Genomic DNA, 23,085 nt, shown 5'->3' on the forward strand with positions numbered 1-23,085 from the left:
ACATAGGATTTCAGCTGTTTGTAAAAATTCAGAGTGACCTTGAATATGTTTTTCTTTCTAATGGCCATCAAAACGAGTTTATTAGATTTCTGTTTCTGAAATTCTCAGAGACTCCCAAATGGTCATATGACTCTTTGATGACTGATTATGTGAATTTCCTTTGTTATGTCAGTTAACTAATCATTTGACAATGTTGCCACCACCATTGTTTTGGTAGTGGTGGTGTATCTGATACAGAGAAATTAGAATCCTATATTAGTCTTCTATCACCTCATCTAAGAAGGACTAGCCCTTCTTTCACTTTTTTTCTTATAGCACTTAGAATATACCAGTGATAAGAGCACCTAGGTGGCTCATTTGGTTAGCCGGCCAACTTAGGTTCAGGACATGATCTTGTGGTCTCTGATTTCGAGCCCCATGTTGGGCTCTTGTGCTGACAGCTAAGAGCCTGGAGCCTGCTTCAGATTCTGTCTCTCTCTCTCTCTGTCCCTCCCCCTCTCATGTTCTGTCTCTCTCAAAAATAAACATTTTCAAAAAATTAAAAAGGGAATATACCACTGATATTTAGGAATCTGTTCATGCTTCAAGGGCACAAGTCCTGTCTTACTCATTTGTACCTTCATTATCTAGTATAGGGCCTGGTTCACAGTAAGTGCTTAATGAATAGTTATTGAATAAGTGAGTAAAAGTGGAGCCTTATTCACTAAATATGTCTCAATTTGAAAATTGTTACTTCTTGGGGCGCCTGGGTGGCTCAGTCGGTTAAGCATCCGGCTTTGGCTCAGGTCATGATCTCACGATTCGTGGGTTCAAGCCCTGCCTCAGGCTCTGTGCTGACAGCTCAGAGCCTGGAGCCTGTTTTGGATTCTGTTGTCTCCCTCTCTTTCTGCCCCTCCCCCACTCATGCTCTGTTTCTCTCTGTCTCAATAATAAATAAAAATTAAAAAATTGTTACTTCCTGTCCATGCTTGATTTACATTGAAGTATTTTTGAGGTGAAGAAATAACTTTTTAAGATTCGGGTTATGCTTTTCATCTAATTTATTAAGATTCTATACCTAGTGTTGTACTTTAGTTATTCCTCATTACCATCACATCAAATGGTGATGATCATCATTTTGTTATCTGACGATATAGTAAAATGGAATTTGACACAGATATAATTCTCAAACACATTTAATTCTAGAATTTTTTTGATGACTTGATTTGAATTCTATATATATGTGCCATATTCCAAAGAAAATAATGTGTAACTTAAAGATCAAAATTATGTTGTGGGAAGCCTTTGTCAAAAACAACCCACAGTTATTAATTCATGTGTATATTATTATTATTTTTTTTAGATGACCGTCGTGATGTGAGTAGGTATGGAGAAGATAATAGAGGATATGGCGGGTCACAGGGAGGAGGTAGAGGGCGTGGGGGATATGACAAGGATGGAAGAGGTCCTATGACAGGATCAAGGTAAGTATTTAGGTATAGGTGCCTGCATTTCTTCTCTCTCTCTTTTTAATTTTTAAAAATTTTTGTTGTTTTACTTAGCTGGTTTGATTCTAGGATCTGATTTAGTTAAGAGACTTAAATAGATTATGTTGTAGAGAAAAAGGCAGAAATTCAAAATTGATTTTCAGTCTTAAGATGTCACATAAATTACCTGAGAATAGGCTGTGTTAGCAATTAGCTTATGTGGTGTTATATTAAACACCAGTGGAGAAAATTCCCCTATTTTGGTTGTGATTAAACCACTTAATATGTTTTTCCTGCCAGAGCTATAGAGTCTAAACTCCTTTAAATGATGACTCTGGGAAATCCAAGTATATTATATGTAAAAAATAAAAGGTAAGTTAATTTTAGATTGAAGTGCAGAGAGACTATTCCTTAATCTTGAATCCCCTAGAAAAGAGAAAATATTAGGAGGTGATAAGAGTATATAAATGTGGGGTTGGTAAATTAGAAAGATTTTTGTACGTAAACTATTTGGTTTCCCTTTAGTAAATAATTATTGAAATAATTAGTGCAGCATCCCTTGCCATTGTGTATTTTGTTCAGACTAAGCTGTGGAAAAGAAGACTTTTAAATCCAGCTTTTCTTTTCCAGCTTTCCTTTTCCCCATTGCTAGTGTTAATCAGGTTTTGGTATATGTTATGAAGTTGGTTTTAAAATTACATTTAAATATATCTGTAATTTTGGCACTTTGCCCCTAAAAACAAGAATGAAAAAATAACTGACATTTGTTGTCCTCAGAGGAGGTTTTCAGGTTGCAAATGCATGTGTAAAATATACAGGCTTAAAAGATAACTTGTATTTCTTGGGAATTGAAATTGTTAGTGACCTGTTAACTGACACTTAATAATATTATCAGTACCAGTTTACTCTTTTGCATCTTAGGGACTGTCTGTCCCCAGAGGTGACCTGAGAAACAAAACATACAGCACTGTTATTTCTTCAAGTGAGCGAGGAATTTGGTCACTTTGTATTTCTCTGTGTTCAGTATACAGTGCTTTGGTATGATGGAAAAACTAAAGCCTAAACCTATTTGGTAAACTTTTATGAGAGTGAACATTAAGTCTTTTGATTGATAACCAAAGTCAGTTTACAGTATACAAATTACTGTGTGCTCTTCATTATCAAAGTGAGTAGCCTGCCATCTTGTGGATGTAAGTGAACAATGTAAAGTGACATGGTACTTACTTTCTACCTAATAGCCTCCCTTTCACCTTAAACAGAATCCCTAACAAGATAACCAACAGGTATATGTAATTTTCCAGCTAATATGTTTTAGATAAGTGGCTTCTTTGGAATGCTATGTTTTGCAGGATATCATAGGTTTAATTTTGTTCATAAGGAAGCTATATGCTATAAATTATTAAACTATGACAATGTCTGGGAATCGTAGAATCCCACTTTTCAGGAAGAGGCAGATAGGGAAATCTTTAAAAATACATTTTCTTCTTTGAGAGAGGACTCATCTTAGAATCAGAGATTTGAAAGGGCCTTGAATGAACCTCCTGATAGAAGAGGGAAGCTCCATAACTTAACCAACTTGAGAGTCACACTTTTAATCACTTTTATGACTTCTTTGGCAACATATTTCAGATTAATTTTTGGTCCAGACTTGATTATGAATTAAATTTTTTATTTTCAAATTGTTTTATTTAGCCTTAGAACCTCTTCACACAGTGTCTTATATAGAAGCCCACTGTATATTAGGTAATATGATACTGATCTAGTTCAAGGTAGGGTTGGGGAGGGGGTCTTGCACAGTTGCTATCTGTACCCTCCCCCCTGCCCCCCAAGCCAATAAATGGGATATTCATGAAGGGCCTTTTTTAGAAATCCATGTGGATGATGTGATTCTCTGTATTGGGTTGGTAAATTTTTTATATGAAAGGCCACTTAGTAAGTATTTTAGGCTTTTTGAGCCATATGGTTTCTGTTGTAACTGCTTACCTCTGCCCTTGTAGCACCAAAGCTGCCATAGACAATGTATAAATAAACATGGTTGTATTGCAGTAAACTGTCATTTACGGATATGGAAATTTGAAGTTCATGTAATTTTCATGTGTTATCTTGCTCAAGATGTGCTTTTTAGCTTATTTATAGGGATAAAGTATTTTGAATTAGAGTAAAAATGCCCAGTTTCAGGATTTTTTTTTCACACTTGGTTTTACATTTAAGTACCAAAAATATCCAAACATTTTTTTGTTAGTTGTCATCAACACTCCCATTTGTGTTTCTAATCATCTTAAAAATTATATCAAGGTTGAAAATATAATCCTTTCAGGGATGTTTGAAGAATATCTGGCATTAGTTAGGTTTATATTTAAAGAAGAAGGAGCATGGCTTGTGGGTGAGGGTGGGATATGTTGTAAAGGATGGGATGTTCTTAGACTCAGGTTGTATGATTGCTTGGCTACAGGAAGAATACAGACCAAAAAGAAGCTGTCAGCTTTCCAAATATGAAAGAAAATGTGTGAAAATTATAGGGACTATAGGAAACAGTGTTTTTCTTTGAAAAGTAGTTGGAGCAAAAAAGAGTGACTAAAAAAGAGTGACTATCTAATTGTCATCTAAAATTGATCACTGATCTCTTAGTGGACTAGAAGCTTGAGGCTGTAAGTTTTCTCTGTGTTATTAACTTCAGCATTGTGATGAAAGTATTGCAAAATTGCCAGAACTTTATAGATTACCATTTTTCATGATTGAGTCCTCAAATTAAGTAGCTCTTTAGGCTTTAATATCTCAAGCCTAAAAAAAAATCATCTTGAATTTTGAGTGTCTTATAAGTTTTTGATTAGTTCCCTTTAAAATGTGCATATGTTCAGGTGATAGTCTAGAATCGTACTTCCCAATAGAAATGTAATATGGGTCACAAATGTGAGCCACATACATAATTTTATTTATTTTGAGAGAGAAAATCTCAAGCTGGCTCTATACTGTCAGCGCAGAGCCTGTCTTGGGACTTGATCTCATGGATCATGAGATCATAATCTGAGCTGAAATCAGGAGTTTGATGCTTAACTGACTGAGCCATCCAGGTGCCCCAGGTAATTTAAAGTTTTTGTAGTACACACATTAAAAGAACATAAGCAGGTGTAATTAATTTTAATAATATATTTCACTTAATCTAATATACTTGAAATATTTTATCATGTAATCAGTATAAAAATGATTGAGGGTTATACGTTGCTTTTTTCGTACTAAGACTTTGAAATCCGTTTTGTATTTTATATTTAGAGTACATCTAATTTTTTTTTTTTTTATATTTACATCTCAGTTTAGATTGTCCACATTTCAAATCATTAATAGCCACATGTGGCTAGTGAATACTGTATTGGACAGTGTAGCTCTAGAATGATAGGTATATTGACTTCCTGAAATGTGAGTAAATGTTGAATCCAGAGAGCCTTTTTACCACTCATACAAGATATGGGAGGAAATAAAACATAAATGTATCTACTATTGAGAATGGTATTTAAATCCATAGAGTCATTTACATTTTGGAATTAATGTTAGTCTTCACACCTAAAAAATTGTATTTTGGATTTACTACTATGAAAATAAAAGCACAGCATTTTTTTTTTAACTAACTTTTTAAAGTTTTTAGCTAAGTCCCTTTTTCCTCTCTAGAGAGTGGATTTTCTGGGAACAGAGATTCTTGTATTGTCCTTTTACTTTTTGACTGTTTAAGTCTTTGATAGATATGTTTAGTTTATTTTTTTTTAATGTTTATTTTTTAGAGCAAGAGAGAGAGGTAGACAGAGAGGGAAACACAGAATCTGAAGCAGGCTCCAGGCTCTGAGCTGTCAGCACAGAGGCTAACATCGGGCCTAAACTCAGGGACTATGAGATCATGACCTGAGCCAAAGTTGGACTGAGCCACCCAGGCACCCCTAGATTTTTTTTTTAAATTAAAGATTTGGAGTAGAAATTCTGTCAGAAACTTCTTGACTAGCATCTGAAATTAAATGACCATCTTCTCTAAATATGAAAAAAATCCTGAGTCTACCTTAGGGTAGGCTGCTTATTGTTATTTTGAACTTGGGATAATTTCTACAGTTGAGTCAAGAATACACAATTGGTTTTCTTATGCAGGGGGCACTCAGCCATAAATTTGAGTGTTTAAACTTAGATTAAATGCCTCTACCACTTCACCTTAAAAATGTCCTTCCTTTAGGAATTCTTTATGTGTACAAGTTTGCAGCTTTTTCTGGGAGGAAAAATTGTTGTGGTAACATCTTGGCTTAGATGTTAATGTAATTTGGTTGTCTTAATTGGTTAGTGAAACCTTAACTTGGTATATGGAAAAGGAACTTGATATTTGACTGCAGGTTTGAAAGATTCTTAACCCCAGGCCCGTTTTCTGTTAAATATTTAATAGAACTCCTTGAGGTTTATATAGTATATTTAATAAATTTCTTTAAGGAATTATAACATGTTAATATGGAATTAGTAAGTGAAAAGAAAATTGATTGAAACATTTGAACTTGAAAGAAAGCTTCACCTAGAATCCTAGATCATCTAGACTGGTGCTTCTCAAACTTTACACTGGAATTCCTTGGAGGATATTATTAAAATGCAGATTCTGATTCAGTAGGTATGGGGTGAGGCCCAAGATCCTGTTCTTCTAAGATGCTCCCAGGCTCTGCCTATGCTGCTCTTCCCTTGACCACTTTTGAGTATTGCAAGGATGTAAACCCTTATTTTGTGAAGGAGGAAACTGAAGCCTAGACAGAATTACTGACTTATCTAAATTTTCAAGATTGGTCATTGATAGTAAAGACTATATCCCAAGTCTCTTAGTTTGAAGACTAGTAGTTTTTCATATGCACTATGGTGTTTTCATATTTATGGCAATTGTGTTGAAATCTCAAGCAGCTGCTCTGTTTTAAAAGGAAATGCTCAATATGTGTGACAAGTTAAAATGTCATTCTCTGGAGAAATAGGAAGTAATAAACCTATTAAAATATAACTTTTTAAATGTTTTTATTTATTTTTGGGAGAGAGAGGTGCAAGCAGGGGAGGGTTAGAGAGAGGGGGGTCAGAAGATCTGAAGCAGGTTCTGTGCTGACAGCAGAGAGACTGATGCGGGGCTTGAACTCACGAACCATGAGATCATGACCTGAGCTTAAGTCAGTTGCTTAACTGACTGAGCCACCCAGGCACTCAAATGTCATTTGTTTTATAGTACTTCTATTTTGCAATGGTATTCCTTTTTTTATTGTTCAAAGTTATATTGCTGGCCAGAATAGAAATGACAGGAATTAGCCGATATATGCAGTTGCGTATTTTCTCTTCACTGTGGCCAGATGAACAATTTGGTATTAATTAAGTGGGGTCTCTTCTAGCACTTACTTGAAAATTTTCTATTTAAATAATCTACTTTATCTTGGAGACTTTAACCTCATGACAGGAATATGGGCTTGATATTTTCACTAGTTCATTCCTCACTTTTTTTTTTTTTTTTAGTTCTCCTGATCATCTTTGAAGAAACTAGAGATATTTTAATTTCTAATAATAAGATTTTTAGCAGTTTAATCTTTGTTGGCTTTCCATTCTTAAAAGAGTTAGGCAGTGATATACAGGTCATTTAGAAGTATAGGCAGAACTTGGGTACTGTTCTAAAAGAGGGGTCTTTAGAGACTCAGTAGGAAACTATATGTATATAAAAGACTTGAGCTGTATATTGTCTACATAGCCTTGCAGTAGCCTCTCTTTTAATTTTCTTGGAAATCAAGTAAAATGAATAGCAAATTAAGATGCATGTGTCTATACTAAGCTGGTTGCCAGGGGATATTTTTTACATCAAGGTAGCAGAATAGATTTATAAAAGAAGAATGCCTTCTCATTTAGTTAGGATGATGTTTTCTCGGGATGGCTCAGAAAAGCCATCTACCTAGAGACTGGAAGGGGCCATATTGGTATTACAGGAGAGGCTTTTGAACAGTGAAGAGACATTAGTGTATTGGATTATATTAGAAGGTTAATAGTAGTAGGATGTTAGATGTCACCATCTGAAAATTGGGTGTTTTTATATCCATAAGAGTACATGAATCCTAGAGGGTTACTTACTTCAGTCAAGAGAAAAACTTTTAATGTAGGAGTATTTAGACAGTGCCTTGATGAAAGAGACCTTAGATTTCTTATACAAATTTATGCACACAAAGACCATTGACTTATCTGGCAGTGGAAATATGCCAAATAGAGTCATTTTCTTGTTAGGTACCTGTGATTTTGGAGTATGTTGCTTTCTGTCTCTAATATGGTTTACTGATTGGTGTACAGAGCATCTGGTGGCATGGATGGATGTCAGTAGCTCTGATGTGAAGAGATTATATGAAGTATATTGGGTATAGGAGGGCAGTTTTAAGTTATACTTTATTTTAGTGCTTATTTTATCATATTTCTGAATAATTTGAGATTTTTTTTTAGACTACTTTCAGGCTCACTTTTATGTATACTTGTACCTTTTTTCAATCTCATAAAACCATAATTTGGTTTCACAGTAGAACATACTAAAGTTTTTATCTCACCTGTTCTAGAATCAAAATCTTAACCTAGCTTTATATTGTTCTTCCAGTCTTTTTCCTTTGTCCTCATATTTTAAAAAATATCCCCTTGGAAAGAATGTTTGCTCCAGTTTATCATTCTTCATTCCGTGCCTCCAGCATTTAAATTATGATATGAATAGAATCCCTTTGGCGTGGGGTTGGGAAGATTTTAAAATAAGAGTAGATTAGATACATTCTGTAGTAAGCTTGAAAAGGCACCCTTGTGGAAATAGATCCTTGGGAAAACACTTAGGTGAAAACATTTTGGAGTCTATGAAATGGAATTTACTGGAAGTTAGAGGTGCTACTGTTTCCCTAGGCGCTCTACTTATGACAGTTAAGTGTAGATTGAGCCCAGGGCTCAGCACATTAGAGACTTAAGGAAGAAATCATTTCTTCAATTTTTCCTCTGCAGTGGTGGTGACCGCGGTGGCTTCAAAAATTTTGGTGGTAAGTGCTGAGTATCCCAAAATGTTTCAGTGGAAATGCTATATAAATCTAAAAGCCACCAATATCCCGCAGACGCAGTCTGAGCCTTTTCTTACTCTGTTGAGGCTGGTGTGTGTTGTGTGCTTTAAAAAAAATTAAATATATATACATTTTTATATATCAGAGAAAACATTAAAAAGCCAAAGTTGATCTCAAACAGTCCAGTGGGTTTCTGCGCAGTGAATTTGCATGAAAAGAGTCTGTGGTGACCAATGAATGAGACTTTCAGTGGATTGTGACAATACATTTTTTAAAAAAGGTAGCTGACGTGGTGCTTTTAAATTATTAGGGTTTTCCAATCAGCCTTCACAACCAGAGCTTAACAAAAGTGATAACTAGTATAATGCCAAAGTGGCGGGTACCGTCTGGGACAAGTTTAAGGAAATATTGACTTTCAGCTTGATTTCTTAAACTTAATAAAACTTAATTTATATATTTACTTTGTAAATCTGTGTTGGTTGACTTTCAAGGATTTTGGAAGTATTGACTTTTCATGCCTTGGTTTTTATTACTTTTTTTCATGATTTCTAACGAGTTGCCTTAAATAGCTTTTTTTTTCTTTTTCTTTTCTTTTCCCTCAGGTCACAGGGATTATGGACCCAGACCAGATGCTGGTAAGGTTTATGGTAGTTTGTGACTTTGCCACTAAGAGACTGTTAGTTTTCCAATTTTTCAAGGAAAAAATGTTGGAGGAGTTAGGATAGGAGGAAGATTTAATTTGATAGTGCTTCCAGAATTGGGGAGCTTCGCTTCTAAAAACATCAGAAAGAAAAATTTAGGGAAATTGATTGGAAAATTTCCTGGGGAAAATTGCTGTTTGTGGTTTCCCATGTTCTGCTTTTTCTTTTGTGAAGAAATATTCGAATTAACATTATTTATTTAAATGCTACATCAGATTTGAGAGAGTTGGTATCATTGTGGAATTAGTAGAAAAACTATGTTCAAGAAAATATTACATTGGATTGGATTAGGCCCTAGTGGGCCTAAGAAACCAGAGTTCCTACCTGACATAATTGTCTTATCCTGGCAGAGGTCACTTATTTTATGTGGCTTTTATTTTTGAATGAAATTCAAGGCTACCTGCAGCCTTTTGGGAGTTATGATTTAGATATTAAAAATCTATTTGAGCCAAAAAATTTTAATATATATTGAAATCAGAACTTTTGTTTTTATTAAGATGCCAAAGTATTCTATATGGATGGCAATTTCTGAATTATCCCTTGATGGACTGAATTTTTGTACATCTTTCTTACTTTGTTGTACTAATCCAAAAGTGTGCGTGTCATCAGGTAAGGTGTGTGTCAAGGTGCCCCTAACCCTCTGGTACCTACAAAGCTTCTTGTAATGGATGGGAACCAGCTGTTGTGCTTGCCTTGCTTGGAAGTCCAAAGTGTCAGATTTGGAGAATTTTCTAACTAGAGAGCCTTAGAAGTATTGATTAGCTATAAAGAGTTAAAGTTCTCCAAAGGTAGGAACGCTGATTTATACTAACTCTATTCATCTCTTTATGAACTTTAGCCCTGTATCTGAATCTAAAGAGCAAGATTTCTAAGATCTTGCTTAATTATATTTCACAGTGTGGACTTGATCCACTTTAACTGAAGTTTAGTTGTAAGAATTTTAAGACTTGACCTGCTGCCAAAAACCTGGTGATCACTTTGCATATTGATACAAGATTTTTTTGTATATTGGTTCTTTTTCCTTTTGGTCATGGAAACAGTTGAATATTGGACAGTAAGTTATTACTTTTGATTGCTAAACAAGATGCAGTAAAACCAAGGAATATGTAAAATTAACCATAATTTTTTTCCCCTTAGATTCAGAATCTGATAATTCAGATAACAACACAATCTTTGTACAAGGACTTGGGGAGGGTGTGTCTACAGATCAAGTGGGGGAGTTCTTTAAGCAAATAGGAATTATCAAGGTGAGTAGAAAGTAGGGCTTAATTTGAAAATCTCATAATTATTAACAAATTCTTGTTAAGATACATAGATTATATAGTAAGCCCATATCCAGTAAGGCCTGTCTCTTAAAATTCCCTGATATTCATGTTCACCCATGTCTGTAGGCCTTTTGCTAAATTTGCTAAATACATGAAAATTTTATTCCTTGTGTTTGTCTTTCTACAGCCTTCCACAGCTTTAGCTTTCAATCTTGGGCTCTAAAAATAGTCTCTGCCTAGGTCCTAAAATTGTGAGAACCAAATGAGATTGTGAGAACATTTTTTGGATTCTGAAATGGCCAGTATATGCAAACTGCGCTATACATTAGCCCAATATATAATGCTTTATTCCATAACTCTGTTCATTGTTTAGTTGTGTCTTGTGCACTATTTGTTTCATGCATGTATTTTTCATGTCTTCAACTAGAAAGCAGCAGTTAGAATAGTGTTAGTAGATTGTAGCATTTGCCTGAAATCAGTTTCCAATTCTTGTTTTGGTTTCTGTGTAATACTCATTTTTTTTTCTTTCTTGGGGAGTTAAAATTTCTTAAGAAATTTTTTACTCATGACGTGTAAAAAATTCACACAGTTCTGAAGAGTAAACATTCTTCTTTGTCTTCCACTCCCATCCCAGCCAGCTTCAGTGTGTATAGATTAGTGGCAGTGTATTAAATTTGCCTGGTGTTCATTCTTTCTGACCTTTTTTAATGTTTTACAATATGTATATTTACCTGAAGCATTATTTAAATTTTTTTTGGTGTGGAGTTAAAGAAATTATACATAGATAAAACAGTATACAGTATCATTTTCATGGCTTGGGTTTACTTAATGTATCTTAAGAGAATTTCCCTTTTCAGAACCTATAGATAACTTCATTTTTATATTAGGTACATAGTATTTGTAGTATGTATATGTGATTTTTAAAAAATCTTTAATTATCTGGTTTATGACCACTTTTTCTTAGAACACTAATACCAACATGTTTGTTCCTCAGACAAATAAGAAGACTGGAAAGCCAATGATAAATCTGTATACAGACAAGGACACAGGGAAGCCCAAAGGAGAGGCAACAGTGTCATTTGATGACCCTCCTTCAGCTAAAGCAGCCATTGACTGGTTTGATGGTATATACCTCATTCATACAGTTTTTCTTTTTTAATTTTTTTTAATGTTTTATTTATTTCTGAGAGACAGAGAGACAGGGTGAACAGGGGAGGATCAGAGAGAGAGAGGGAGACACAGAATCTGAAGCAGGCTCCAGGCTCTGAGCTGTCAGCACCAAGCCCGACGCGGGGCTCGAACCCACGAGCCGTGAGATCATGACCTGAGCCGAAGTCGGATGCTTAACCGACTGAGCCACCCAGGCGCCTGTCATTCATACAGTTTCAATATGCAGTTGGATAAATGTTGTTTCGTCTTGAAGCCAAACTGTATTCTGGTAGACTGGTTATTTCCATGTTTACTTTTGTGGGTTTTCTATTAAAAATACAGGCCTGTGTTTTTACATACCTTTAGAAATGAGATAAATGATCTCTCTCCTTGTTTGTCTCAAATATTTCCTTATTATGCCATGTGCTTGAAGTCACGCTGATGGAGATTTAGAGGGTTGGCTTGCTTAATTTGTTTTTTGTAAATTTAGATTAATTTCCCTTCAAATATAAAGTTAATACATATTTGGAAGAAATAGTAAGACTTTTTTCCCCCTGAAAATAAGAAAATGTGGGAGAGTAAAAGAAGGCAGTAAAGCATCCATAGTCCTCTCTACTCAGAGATAACCATTGATAGTATTTAAAATAAAATTTTTTTTAATGTTTATTTTTTAGAGAGTGGGAGACAGAGAGTGAGCAGGGGAGGGACAGAGAGGGAAACACAGAAACAAGCTCTAGGCTCCAAGCTGTCAGCACAGAGCCTGACTCAGGGCTCGAACTCATAAAACATGAGATTATGACCTGCACCAAAGTCAGATGTTCAGGCACCCTGATAATATTTTTTATTTACGTTTCCTTCCATTCTTAAAATGTATTTTAAAAATAGTTTATCATTATATCCCAAATGTAGTTTTGTTTCATGCTTTTTTCACTTAACATTTTAATAGTCATTTCCTCATGTTATTAGAAATTCATTGTTTTGTACCCTAATAAGAAGTAACACTGCATGTTTACTGTGGTTTATAGTGTAGGCATAGTTCTAAAAGCTTTATATGCATTAATTCAGTTTAATCCTCACAGTAACCCTATGAGACAAACCCTCTATTATTATTTTATAGATACTGAAACTAAAGCATGAAGATGCTGTTTAATTTCCAAGATCATAGCATTAACTGGCAGAGTTAGGATTCAAACTCAGGCATTCTGTCTCCACTGTCTCTAAAGGACTTACCCATACTAATTAGATTGACAGATATTTGCGGTGCCTTCCACTTCTGAGATTATTGTACCTGTGTCTTTCAAAAACATAATTGCATTTCTTCAAAAATGAAATTGTGATTCTCTATCTGTCATCACCTTCATATTCTTTACTTTTTTGCATTAATCTGTCAGGACTTTATCACCTAGCTCTTGAAGGCTGGGTCTATTTTTCCTCGCTTTTCCGTGTTTGCCATAGTTTTGGTGAATTAAGCAATAATCCCTTTTGCTCCTACATTAAAAAGTTATTGTGCCTATTGCCCACAGGGTATATGAGCCTTTTAAACCTAACTCCATAGTTCAGGTCATTCTGCAGCTTTGAAAATACTGATCCTTGAGTGACTTATGTTATAACTGTCTGGTACTGCAAAAAGTTGCCAGCCATAAAGATAAGGGCATTGGTCAGGGAGCTAAGGCTCCTGGAATTCTGACCAGTTTATAAAATTCTTGGGTAACTTTTCCTTATTTGTCAGTTTCTTGTTTAATATAATGTAAAAAAATTAATTCCTGTCCCAAAGGCCTTGCGGCTGCAGAATATATGTATGTGTTTAGGTATGTAATTAATCACATATGCATGCATTTTTTTGCATGTATTACTTTTAAAACTAATACTTGGATATGGTAAAACGTTTCAAACTGTACCAGAAGTGTATAGCAAAAAATGAGCCTTTTTTCCAACCTTTGACCCCCAGTGATCTTTCCCCTGCTGAGAGTGAAGCATAATAGGCAGTATATATATAGCTTATGTGTACTTGTAAAGGTACATGTGCACACATGTGCACACCCACACAGTAATTCCCTTCAAAAAATAGAAGTGGCCAAAACATGGAAAGAGCCTAAGTGTCCATCAGCAGATGAATGGATCAAGAAGATGTGGTTTATCTATATGATGGAATACTACATGGCAATGAGAAAGAATGAAATCTGGCCATGTGTAGCAACATGGATGGAACTTGAGGGTGTTAATGCTGAGCGAAATAAGTCAGGCAGAGAAGGACAGCTACCATATGTTTGCACGTATAGGAGGATTAGGAGGAGCTTAACAGAGGACCATGGGGGAGAAGAAGGGGAAAAATAGTTGGGGGGAGGGAGGGAGGCAAACCATGAGAGACTCTTGAATGCCGAGAACAAACTGAGGGCAGATGGGGTTGGGGGAGGGGAAGGGAGGTGATGAGCATGGAGGAGGGCACTTGTGGGGATGAGCACTGGGTGTTCTATGGAAACCAACTTGACAATAGACTAAAAAAAAAAAAAAAAAGTAGAAGTGGTAGCATACCACACACATGGTTTTGCATTTGACTCATTCCATATAAAAATATTAGATGTGGGTTTTTTGCTCAGTAAGAAGGTCCCAGTGACAGATCTGCTCTATTCAATAGATGATATGTTTTAGCACTGTTACCTTGATTCTTTGGAATGCTAGTGTGTTTAAATTTCTGTGAGGATATATCAGTTATTAGTCTAAAAGTTTCTGAGATAGTTTTATATTTTTGTTGAGAGGTAGAGATGTGAAGTAGCACTTCTTAAAAACTATGTTCTCTTTTCTTAGGAAAAGAATTCCATGGCAACATTATTAAAGTGTCCTTTGCTACCAGAAGACCTGAATTCATGAGAGGAAGTGGAAGTGGAGGTGGGCGGCGAGGTAAGATACTTATTTCTCACAGGTCTGGATATTGTACAGAGTATTTGAATTTGAGTCCATGATCTGTCTCTATTGTGTGAACTACTACCTTTCTCCCTCTAGGTCTTTTTACTTAAATCTTTTTTTTAATTTTTAAAAATTTTATTTTTTAATTATAATTGTTTTTAATGTTTATTTTTGAGAGAAAGAGACAGAGCACAAGCAGGGGAGGGGCAGGGGAGGGGCACACACAGAATCCCAAACGGGCTCCAGGCTCCAAGCTGCCAGCACAGAGCCTGTCTTGGGGGTCGAACCCATGGGCCTAACCTGAGCCTAAGTTGGACACTTAACCAAATGAGCCATCCAGGTGCCCTTTATTTTCTAATTTTTTTTTTAAAGAAATTTTTATTTATTTGAGAGAGAAAGAAGGCGCAGGTACACAGGGGAGAAAAGGAGAGGGAAAGAATCCCAAACAGGCTCCATGCTCAGCATGAGCTTGATCCCACAACCTTGGGATCATGACCTGAGCTGAAATCAAGAATTGGACACTCCAACCAATGGAGCCACTCAGGTGCTCCATCTATTTTCCTTATATCTTGAAGTGAGAGTAGGTACTGAAAGGAGATTGGGTAAATAAAGTGTCATAATAGCTAAAAAAGTAGTTGAAAGAAGGTTCTAGAAATCCGTTTGGAAAACTGTGTAGCAGATTGTTATTGACCTGGAGATCAGGATACAGTTGTTTAAATGATGCCTAATTAGGTAATCTGACCAGTTTTTAAGTTCCCTGATACAGTTGCCTTCACCTTAATTCATTTCTATTGTGTTTAATTCCTTAAATTTGGAATATGTTTTCTCTGCCTTTATCACTGAGATTCTCAGAGGGTAAGGTATTATAGAAAGTGGACTTTGAAGTTTTTTAGTGCGTTATTTGTACTGTATTATGTGCTTAAGGTCTTTTCATATGTTTCTTGAATTTACTAAGTAAAGTCTCAAATGAAAAGAATCATAGTCCTACCATAAGGGGTTAATTTTGGGGGTGGCTGCCCAGTTATTGATGGGTACTTACTCTGGCTTTTCCTCTGTTTTGTTAATGTCTGTTGCTGATTTTTCTCCCCTACCCTCCTTTCCCCCAGGCCGTGGAGGATACAGAGGTCGTGGAGGCTTTCAGGGGAGAGGTGGAGACCCCAAAAGTGGGGACTGGGTTTGCCCTAATCCGTAAGCATCCCATTTATTTTGTTGGTAATAGGGTTGAGATTGGGGTCAGAGGATGCAAGAGAGGGTTCTGAATCAATTGGAAACTATTGAACATTTTTATTTTCCTCCTTTCTCAGGTCATGTGGAAATATGAACTTTGCTCGAAGGAATTCCTGCAACCAGTGTAATGAGCCCAGACCAGAGGACTCTCGTCCCTCAGGAGGAGGTGGGTCAGCTTTTTAACAGCAATTACATGGCATTTATCTTCTGACTAGCATTAAGGGTGCTTTACATTATTCTGCTGGTCTCACTGACTTGCATTTTTACCTTGCAGATTTCCGAGGAAGAGGCTATGGTGGAGAGAGGGGCTATAGAGGTCGTGGGGGCAGAGGTGGAGACCGAGGCGGCTATGGAGGAGATCGAAGTGGAGGTGGCTATGGAGGAGACAGAAGTGGTGGCGGCGGCTATGGAGGAGATAGAAGTGGGGGTGGCTATGGTGGGGACCGAGGAGGCGGTTATGGTGGGGACCGAGGAGGCGGTTATGGTGGGGACCGAGGAGGCGGCTACGGAGGAGACCGAGGTGGCGGCTATGGGGGAGACCGAGGCGGAGGCTATGGAGGAGACCGAGGAGGTGGCTACGGTGGAGACCGAGGCGGCTATGGTGGAGACCGAGGCGGCTATGGTGGAGACCGAGGCGGCTATGGAGGAGATCGAAGTGGGGGGGGCTATGGAGGAGACCGTGGCGGCGGTGGCTATGGTGGAGACCGAAGTGGAGGCTATGGAGGAGACAGGAGTGGTGGTGGCTATGGAGGAGACCGAGGTGGCTATGGAGGCAAAATGGGAGGAAGGTGAGTATTGGAATGTACTTGTTAATCTTTTTATTTCACTGCTCCTAGAGTTTAGGATTCAAGCCCTTTGTGTCACATTTTCTTAATGTCCAGTTTTTTGGAATTTGAACTTCATTGGAAACTGTCAATCAAGATGATGATTCATTTAGTTTCCTGCTTAGAAATTTCTAAAACTCCTTTTGTTTTGGAAATTGTTTCATAAATCTTTATATTTGTATGATTATATGACTCTGTTATTCTTTCTCATGGCTAAACTTAATTGAGATTGAGAGATAATTTGAAACTGTATGTAAATCACAGGTTCTTAATCTAAGTGAAGGGGAGCACAGTTGTCGTAGGGGCATTTCTGAGATCACATGTGACACATGCCACCCTCTAGTTGTTTCTCTCGATAGTCTGGTAATCCTTTTCCAGATGAAAATTCATGATGGTACTGATGGGAGTGTGTTGTGCACATGAATGGTGTAGAGGCAGAAAAAGTCGAATAACCAGTGATGGAAAATAACTTCGATTATTATACTAAGCATCAATATGCCAGATGCAGTATAGGGTAGTGAGACTTAGTATAGCATATGGTTAAGAGCATGGAGTTCAGAGATCAGACATCTCTGGGTTCGAATTCTGGCTCCACCACTTACTAGCTGTGTGATGTTAGGCAAGTTACGTAACCATTTATTTGGAGCGTCAACATCCCCATCTATAAAACAGGGCCAATAGTACCTCCTTCATGGAGTTGTATTAGATTATATAATGATAGTTCCTGGCCCGCAGTAAGTGCTATATAATTGTTAGATATTAGTAATTATCTATTGAACATGTCTTAACTGTATAGCAAATCCTGTGAAAGTGTCTTTCTGTTCTTTAGTTCTAGTCTTCCTCTCAACTTCATGAGGTAGATTTATCTCCCATTTTATGGAGTAAGAAACAATTGTGTAACTTTCACATAGTAGTGACAGACCCAGAATTCTTACATGAAAATGTGTGCTTTTCTTTTTCTATTATGACACTCTTCTGTTTAGAGTGCTGGAATTGGCACACTCTCTGACCTCCCGAAATGCCACAGTGGTTTAGAGTCCTTACGCTAGATGGAAAGTTTTGAAGTGTTAGTGATAGCAGAAATCTTCCAGGAACTTCATGGGTCTTAAAGCTGATAAATTAGATATTAAGCACCTTCTAGGCGCAGAGAAATAAATAAGGTATGGTGTCATTCTTACAGAAATTGTCGAGCTGACCTAGTCACCAGCACCCTGAGAAAGTGTCTGATGTTCCCCATTGGTAGAAAATCAATTTAGTCTGGCTCTTTATTTTTCATTCCTAGAAACGACTACAGAAATGATCAGCGCAACCGACCATACTGATGACTGTTTTGAATGTTCCTTTGTCTCTGACATGATCCATAGTGAAATTGCCAGAGTTTTGCCTGCTGCTTTCCTCGTGGCCTCTTCTTGGGTAGTGAAATTGACATTTGGATTTTTATTTGGGTGGGAGGGCTGGGACAGTTTTTCTTTTAGAAACATCCATTGAAATTTCCCCGTTTAGTTTCCAACCTCTCCTTTCCAACCCTTGAAGCTAAGTGCGTTGTAAAATATTGCCAAAATGGAAAGTGTTTTGTATTACTGCAATAAAGGCTGCTTGTTTTGTGGACTTTTGTACATTAGTGCATTGTTCTGTCACACTCAGGAGTTACTTATAGCAGAGTCTAACCCTAAAGAATTAGGAAATGCATTCTGTTTCATTAACTTAAAACATTACTTTCAATAATACTGAGTGCCTACTCTGTTTAGAGTAGTAGTTTGCAAGAATGAGTACATGTCAGAATTACCTAAGGAGGTTGTCAAAATTACAGATTCTTAGGCTTCACCTAGGTCTACTTGGTCAAAACTTCTTAAGTGTGGAGAGCTAGACCTAGGAGTCTATATGGGGCTCAGCAGATGGTTTTGATACAGTCAGTGTAATGGCACTGTACAGTTGTGAACCATTTATTTATGGCAGCATTCTAGATGCTGGGAATGTGGGGGTATAAGCGTAGGTAGGAAGAGTAAGGATTTGACAAGCTGAAGTGAAGATACCAATGTGCTGGGTATGTTACTTGGCATTCATTAAGGAACTATTTCTCTTCTTAGCAGGGGTAAGGCATTGCACCAGATGCTAGATATGTTGCCTCTCAAACAAACAGACAATACACAGTCTGACAAGTACTCCAGTAAGAATGAGTACGAGGTACTTTGAAGGGTGATTGGAAGGATATAATCTAGTCACATACAGTCTAGAAGGCTTGGTAAGTCTTGAGGGAAGAGTTGGAGTTGGCTAAGTAAGAAAAGGCTGTGTCAGGAAATGGTGTTCCCAGCAGAAAATGAGATGAACAAATCAGGAGCTAGAGTGAAGAACATGCTCTGCATTTGAGAATTCTATATAGTGCATTGTGACTAGAGCGAGGAGTTCAAGGATGGCCCTGCAAAAGGTAAGACTAGAGAGGTAAGCAAGCTTGGTGAGAAGATCCTTCTTACATTTCATTTTTCCCCTGCCTCCAAATAGGAGTCATTAAAAGATTTTAACCAGGGGAGAGGCCTGACCTGAGTGACATCAACTGAAAGATGATGGCTCCCTTATGGAGAGGCTGGACTGGAGACAGAATGGTAAACCAGGTGAGAGGTGATACTGGTCTGAGCTCACATAGTGACTGGACAAGGAGGAGATAACTAAATTGATGTGAGAAATGAGGGAAGGACACTGGACAGGATTTGGCTGGATGTCAAAATATGGGGAGAGAAGTCAGGCTTCTAGCCTGGTGGTTGGGTAGATGTGCTATTCATTTAAATAGAAAACACTGGAAAAGGAACAGGTTTGGGAGCAAGATGAGGAGAGTGAAATGAGTAGGCGGCTGGGTTGTGCAAATCTACAGTTTAGAAAGTTGACATTCAACATTATGCATGCTGATTTTTTTTTTTTTTTTCTGTACTGACTTATGCTCCCTTTGCTAGCTTCTCTGCTTGACCTTCAGATGTAGGAAGTTTCTCAGGGCTTGTTCTGATCACTTTCCCCTTTTCAGTTTACATCCACTTTCATCCTGGAAAAACTCATTCAGGCTATTCAGGCTGTGGTTTTAAATACCATCTAATACATTGAGAACTACCAAATTTAAGTCTCAGCCTTAACCTCTCCCCTTAACTCTGGATTATATTCAGTTTCCTACTTGACCTTTTCAATAAGATGTACTCATCAGAACCTTTTATCTTTTTCTTTCTTTTTTTTTTTTTTCCCTGTTTTCGTAACTTGATAGGACTAAACAGAACTTTTGACTCCCTTTCCAAATCTGTTTCTCTCCTCCTAGGCTTCTTTATCTCTGTAAAAGTCTCCATTGTCCCCCCAAACCAGATAGAAAACTTAAAGAGCTTATACTTGATTTCTCTTTCATTCATCTTGTACCTGCAGGTCCTTTTAATTCTGTCTCCAAGATTATCCCCAAACCATCTTTATGTTCTTGGTTACAATCCTGGATGAACTGTAGATCTGTCTTCTGTACAATTGCAAAGCCTGTTAAAAGGTCCCCCTATACAATATTGTTCCTTTAAAATCTGTTTTTCCCACAGTAACCAAATGATATTGTAAAGATGTGAGTCAGGCTATGTCATGCCTTTTTAAAGCCTTTCAATAACTTTTTAATTTTATTTTAGAGAAGCTCCACACCCAACTTGGGGCTTAAACTTAGAACCCTCAGATTGAGAGTCATGTGCTCTAACGACTGAGCCAGCCAGGCGCCCCCATTCACTTTTGTTACATGCAGGCTATAAATTCCTTACCCTGGCTTGCAGAGTGCTTATGAACTGAACTTTGTCTCCATCTCCAGCCTTATGGTGTAACACTTATCCGTACTTAACTTGCTTTAACCACATTGGTCGTAATTCTTCATGGTCTGATATGCTTCTGCTGTAGTATTTTTGCATATGCTTTGTCTCAGATTCACCTTCCTCAAATATTCTCATGGCTGACTCCTTTTCATTGCCATGTTGGGTCAGATTCCACCCTCCTCCCTGGCCTTCTATCTAAAATACTGCCTCTGCCCAGTGACTCCTGTGACCTCTTAGAATGTCATCATAGTACCTATCATTATTTGAAATGATCTTTTTGTGGTTGTCAGTTTCTCTTAGAATGTAAGCTCCAGGAAAGTAGGGAACCTTGTCTGTTGTTCACTTTCTACCTCAGTGCTTAGAACAAACAGTGTCAGGCACAGAGTAGGTAACTCATCAATGAATATTGGCCGAATGAATGAATCTATTATAGGTACAGATTTGAGATTAATGAGCCACTAATATATAAATGGTAATTAAAGTGCTGAATGGATATAATAAGACTGTCTGGAATAATTCTTCACCATCTAAGCTGTATGTTAGAACTAGCAAGGATTTTTTTAAAAACACAAGGATGCTGGTTTCCACTCCAAAACAATGAAATCCATTAGGCCTGGCCATTTTAAAAAAAGGAGCCTCAGTTGATTTTAATGGTTTGGGGAGACAGTATATAGAGACGAGCCTAGGACAGGACCCTGAGAAATACTAATCTTCAAGAGATAATAGAAGAGCATCCTGAGATAGAGACTAGAAATGGCCAGTGAGGTGTTCGTGGAACCTAAGGGAAGAATGGATTTTAAGGAAGGAGAAACTAGTGGTGTCAAGTGCTCAAGCCAGGCCAAGTCATACAGAGTGCATATGGAAAGCATTCGTATTTAACAATGTAGAGGTTCTAAATGATCTTAGCACAGGGTTTCTCAACCTTGGTACTGCTGACATTTGGGTTGGATAAGTCTTTGCCTTGGGGGGTGGCGCTTTACATTGGAGGATGTTTAGTTTGAAGAGACTGTAGTAAGTGTGAGGATAGCAGAGATAGCAGAGAAGACGAAATAACCATTGTAGGAAATAGGTAAGTATTGTGACTAGGAACCCATAAAGTTGCCAGACAACAAGAAGAGCCCAGGTAACATAGGAGGCAAGTGTTTTATGGGTACAGTCTGTATAGATGTGTGATTTTTCTCCATCTTTAAAATTTTTTAAATTCATTTTATTTAGTTTAAGGTGTTTCTATTTATTTTTGAGAGAGAGCGTGTCTATAACCATACCACCCTGAATGTGCCTGCTCTCATCTGATCTCGGAAGCTAAGCAGGGTTGGGCGTAGTACTTGGATGGGAGAGAGAGAGAAAGAGGGAGAGAGAGAGAGAGCATAGGAGCGGACAGGCAGAGAGAGAGAGAGGAAGACAGGATTTGAAGCCAACAGCGGGCTCGAACTCACAAACCTGAGCCAAAGTCAGGTGCTTAACTGACTCAGATGCCCCAGATTTTTCTCCATATTTAATCAGCAACCTGGTTATAGGAACAGAGGCAGTTTGATTCAGGGTTAGAGATTTTACTAGTCAGATACTAGTAATCTGAATAAAAATTTCAGATTTGTCTCATACCTATTGGAGGTATGAGAAGAGTGGAGATAGTGATTGATGGAGTCCATGCTGAGTAGGAAATAAAAACATAAGTTAATGGAGAATGTAGAGACCGTCAAGAGTGTAGTGCTACTCATCCCCAGTATCAGTTCTCTGGACTGATCAGACTCCAAAGTCTGGATTTTCCTTTTTTTTTTAACATTTTTAAAAAGCTTATTTTGAGGGAGAGGGAGAAAGAGAATCCCAAGCAGGCTCTGTGATGAGAGATCCCATAACCCTGGGATCATGATGTGAGCCAAAATCAGGAATCGGATGCTCAACCAACTGAGCCACCCAGTTGCTCCTGGGCTTTTCCTTTTTGATGGAGGATGTAGGTTGTTGGGATTGGTGTGGCATGTCCTATTGGTAAAGGGAAACAAGGCTTTAGTACAAATAAGGGAGGAACTGAAGCAGTTTTCAAGAGTAAAGAGGGCCTGTCACTGGAATCGCCCTGAGGAAGACAGCAAGCAAGTGTAGGAGAAAAGACAGCAGAGAAGATGGTTGGTGTTGATTACAGCCTCATTATCTCCTAACCACTGGGAACTGGTAGTGGTTGGGGGGGCAATTTTAGTAAGAGGAGTAAGAGGAAATGGTCCAAGAGTCCAGGTTTCCAGGATTTTCTCCTATTTTCCTATTTGTAGCCCATTCTGGGCAGAAGCTCATCAAATTCTGGGTATAGACAAGGGCTTGATTTAGGGAGGCAGGCTGGCCATTGGAAGAGCTTTGGTTCTTTCCCTTTATGAAAAGGACATGTGATGGAGTGAATCAACACTCGAGGCGTCTGGGTAGCTCAGTCAGTTGAGCCTCTGACTTTGGCTTATGTCATGATCTCATGGTTTGTGGGTTAGAGCCTTTTGTTGGGCTCTGTGCTGACAGCTTGGAACCTGGAGCCTGCTTTGGATTCTGTGTCTCCTCCTCTTTCTGCCTCTCCCTGGCTCATACTGTCTCTCAAAAATAAATAAACATTGAAAAAAAAAATAAAAATAACACCCAACCAAGAGTGTGAAGACCTCAGTGCAGCCTCTGACAAAGGGAACAGCAGTGGTAGGTAGAGTGACACTTATT

General features: G+C 37.7%; 1 protein-coding gene across 2 annotated transcripts in view; it reads left to right on the forward strand.

Moving 5' to 3' along the window:
* TAF15 (TATA-box binding protein associated factor 15) overlaps window positions 1-18,009 on the forward strand; it is a 28,694-nt gene extending 10,685 nt beyond the window's left edge. The window contains exons 7-16 of one of the 2 annotated variants that reach the window (XM_039222620.1): window positions 1,343-1,463; window positions 8,466-8,500; window positions 9,121-9,153; window positions 10,357-10,466; window positions 11,479-11,608; window positions 14,439-14,531; window positions 15,644-15,725; window positions 15,842-15,930; window positions 16,039-16,552; window positions 17,871-18,009. In XM_039222620.1, coding sequence (XP_039078551.1) covers window positions 1,343-1,463; window positions 8,466-8,500; window positions 9,121-9,153; window positions 10,357-10,466; window positions 11,479-11,608; window positions 14,439-14,531; window positions 15,644-15,725; window positions 15,842-15,930; window positions 16,039-16,552; window positions 17,871-17,910 — 1,247 coding nt within the window. In that variant the 3' untranslated portion in view covers window positions 17,911-18,009. The remainder of the gene's footprint in view (window positions 1-1,342; window positions 1,464-8,465; window positions 8,501-9,120; window positions 9,154-10,356; window positions 10,467-11,478; window positions 11,609-14,438; window positions 14,532-15,643; window positions 15,726-15,841; window positions 15,931-16,038; window positions 16,553-17,870) is intronic. The other variant, XM_039222621.1, reaches the window with a different exon arrangement.
* Window positions 18,010-23,085: the final 5,076 nt, after the last annotated feature.

The sequence above is a fragment of the Hyaena hyaena genome, unplaced genomic scaffold (genome assembly GCF_003009895.1).
Source record: "Hyaena hyaena isolate Hyena2069 unplaced genomic scaffold, ASM300989v1 scaffold_1167, whole genome shotgun sequence".
NCBI lineage: Eukaryota > Metazoa > Chordata > Mammalia > Carnivora > Hyaenidae > Hyaena > Hyaena hyaena.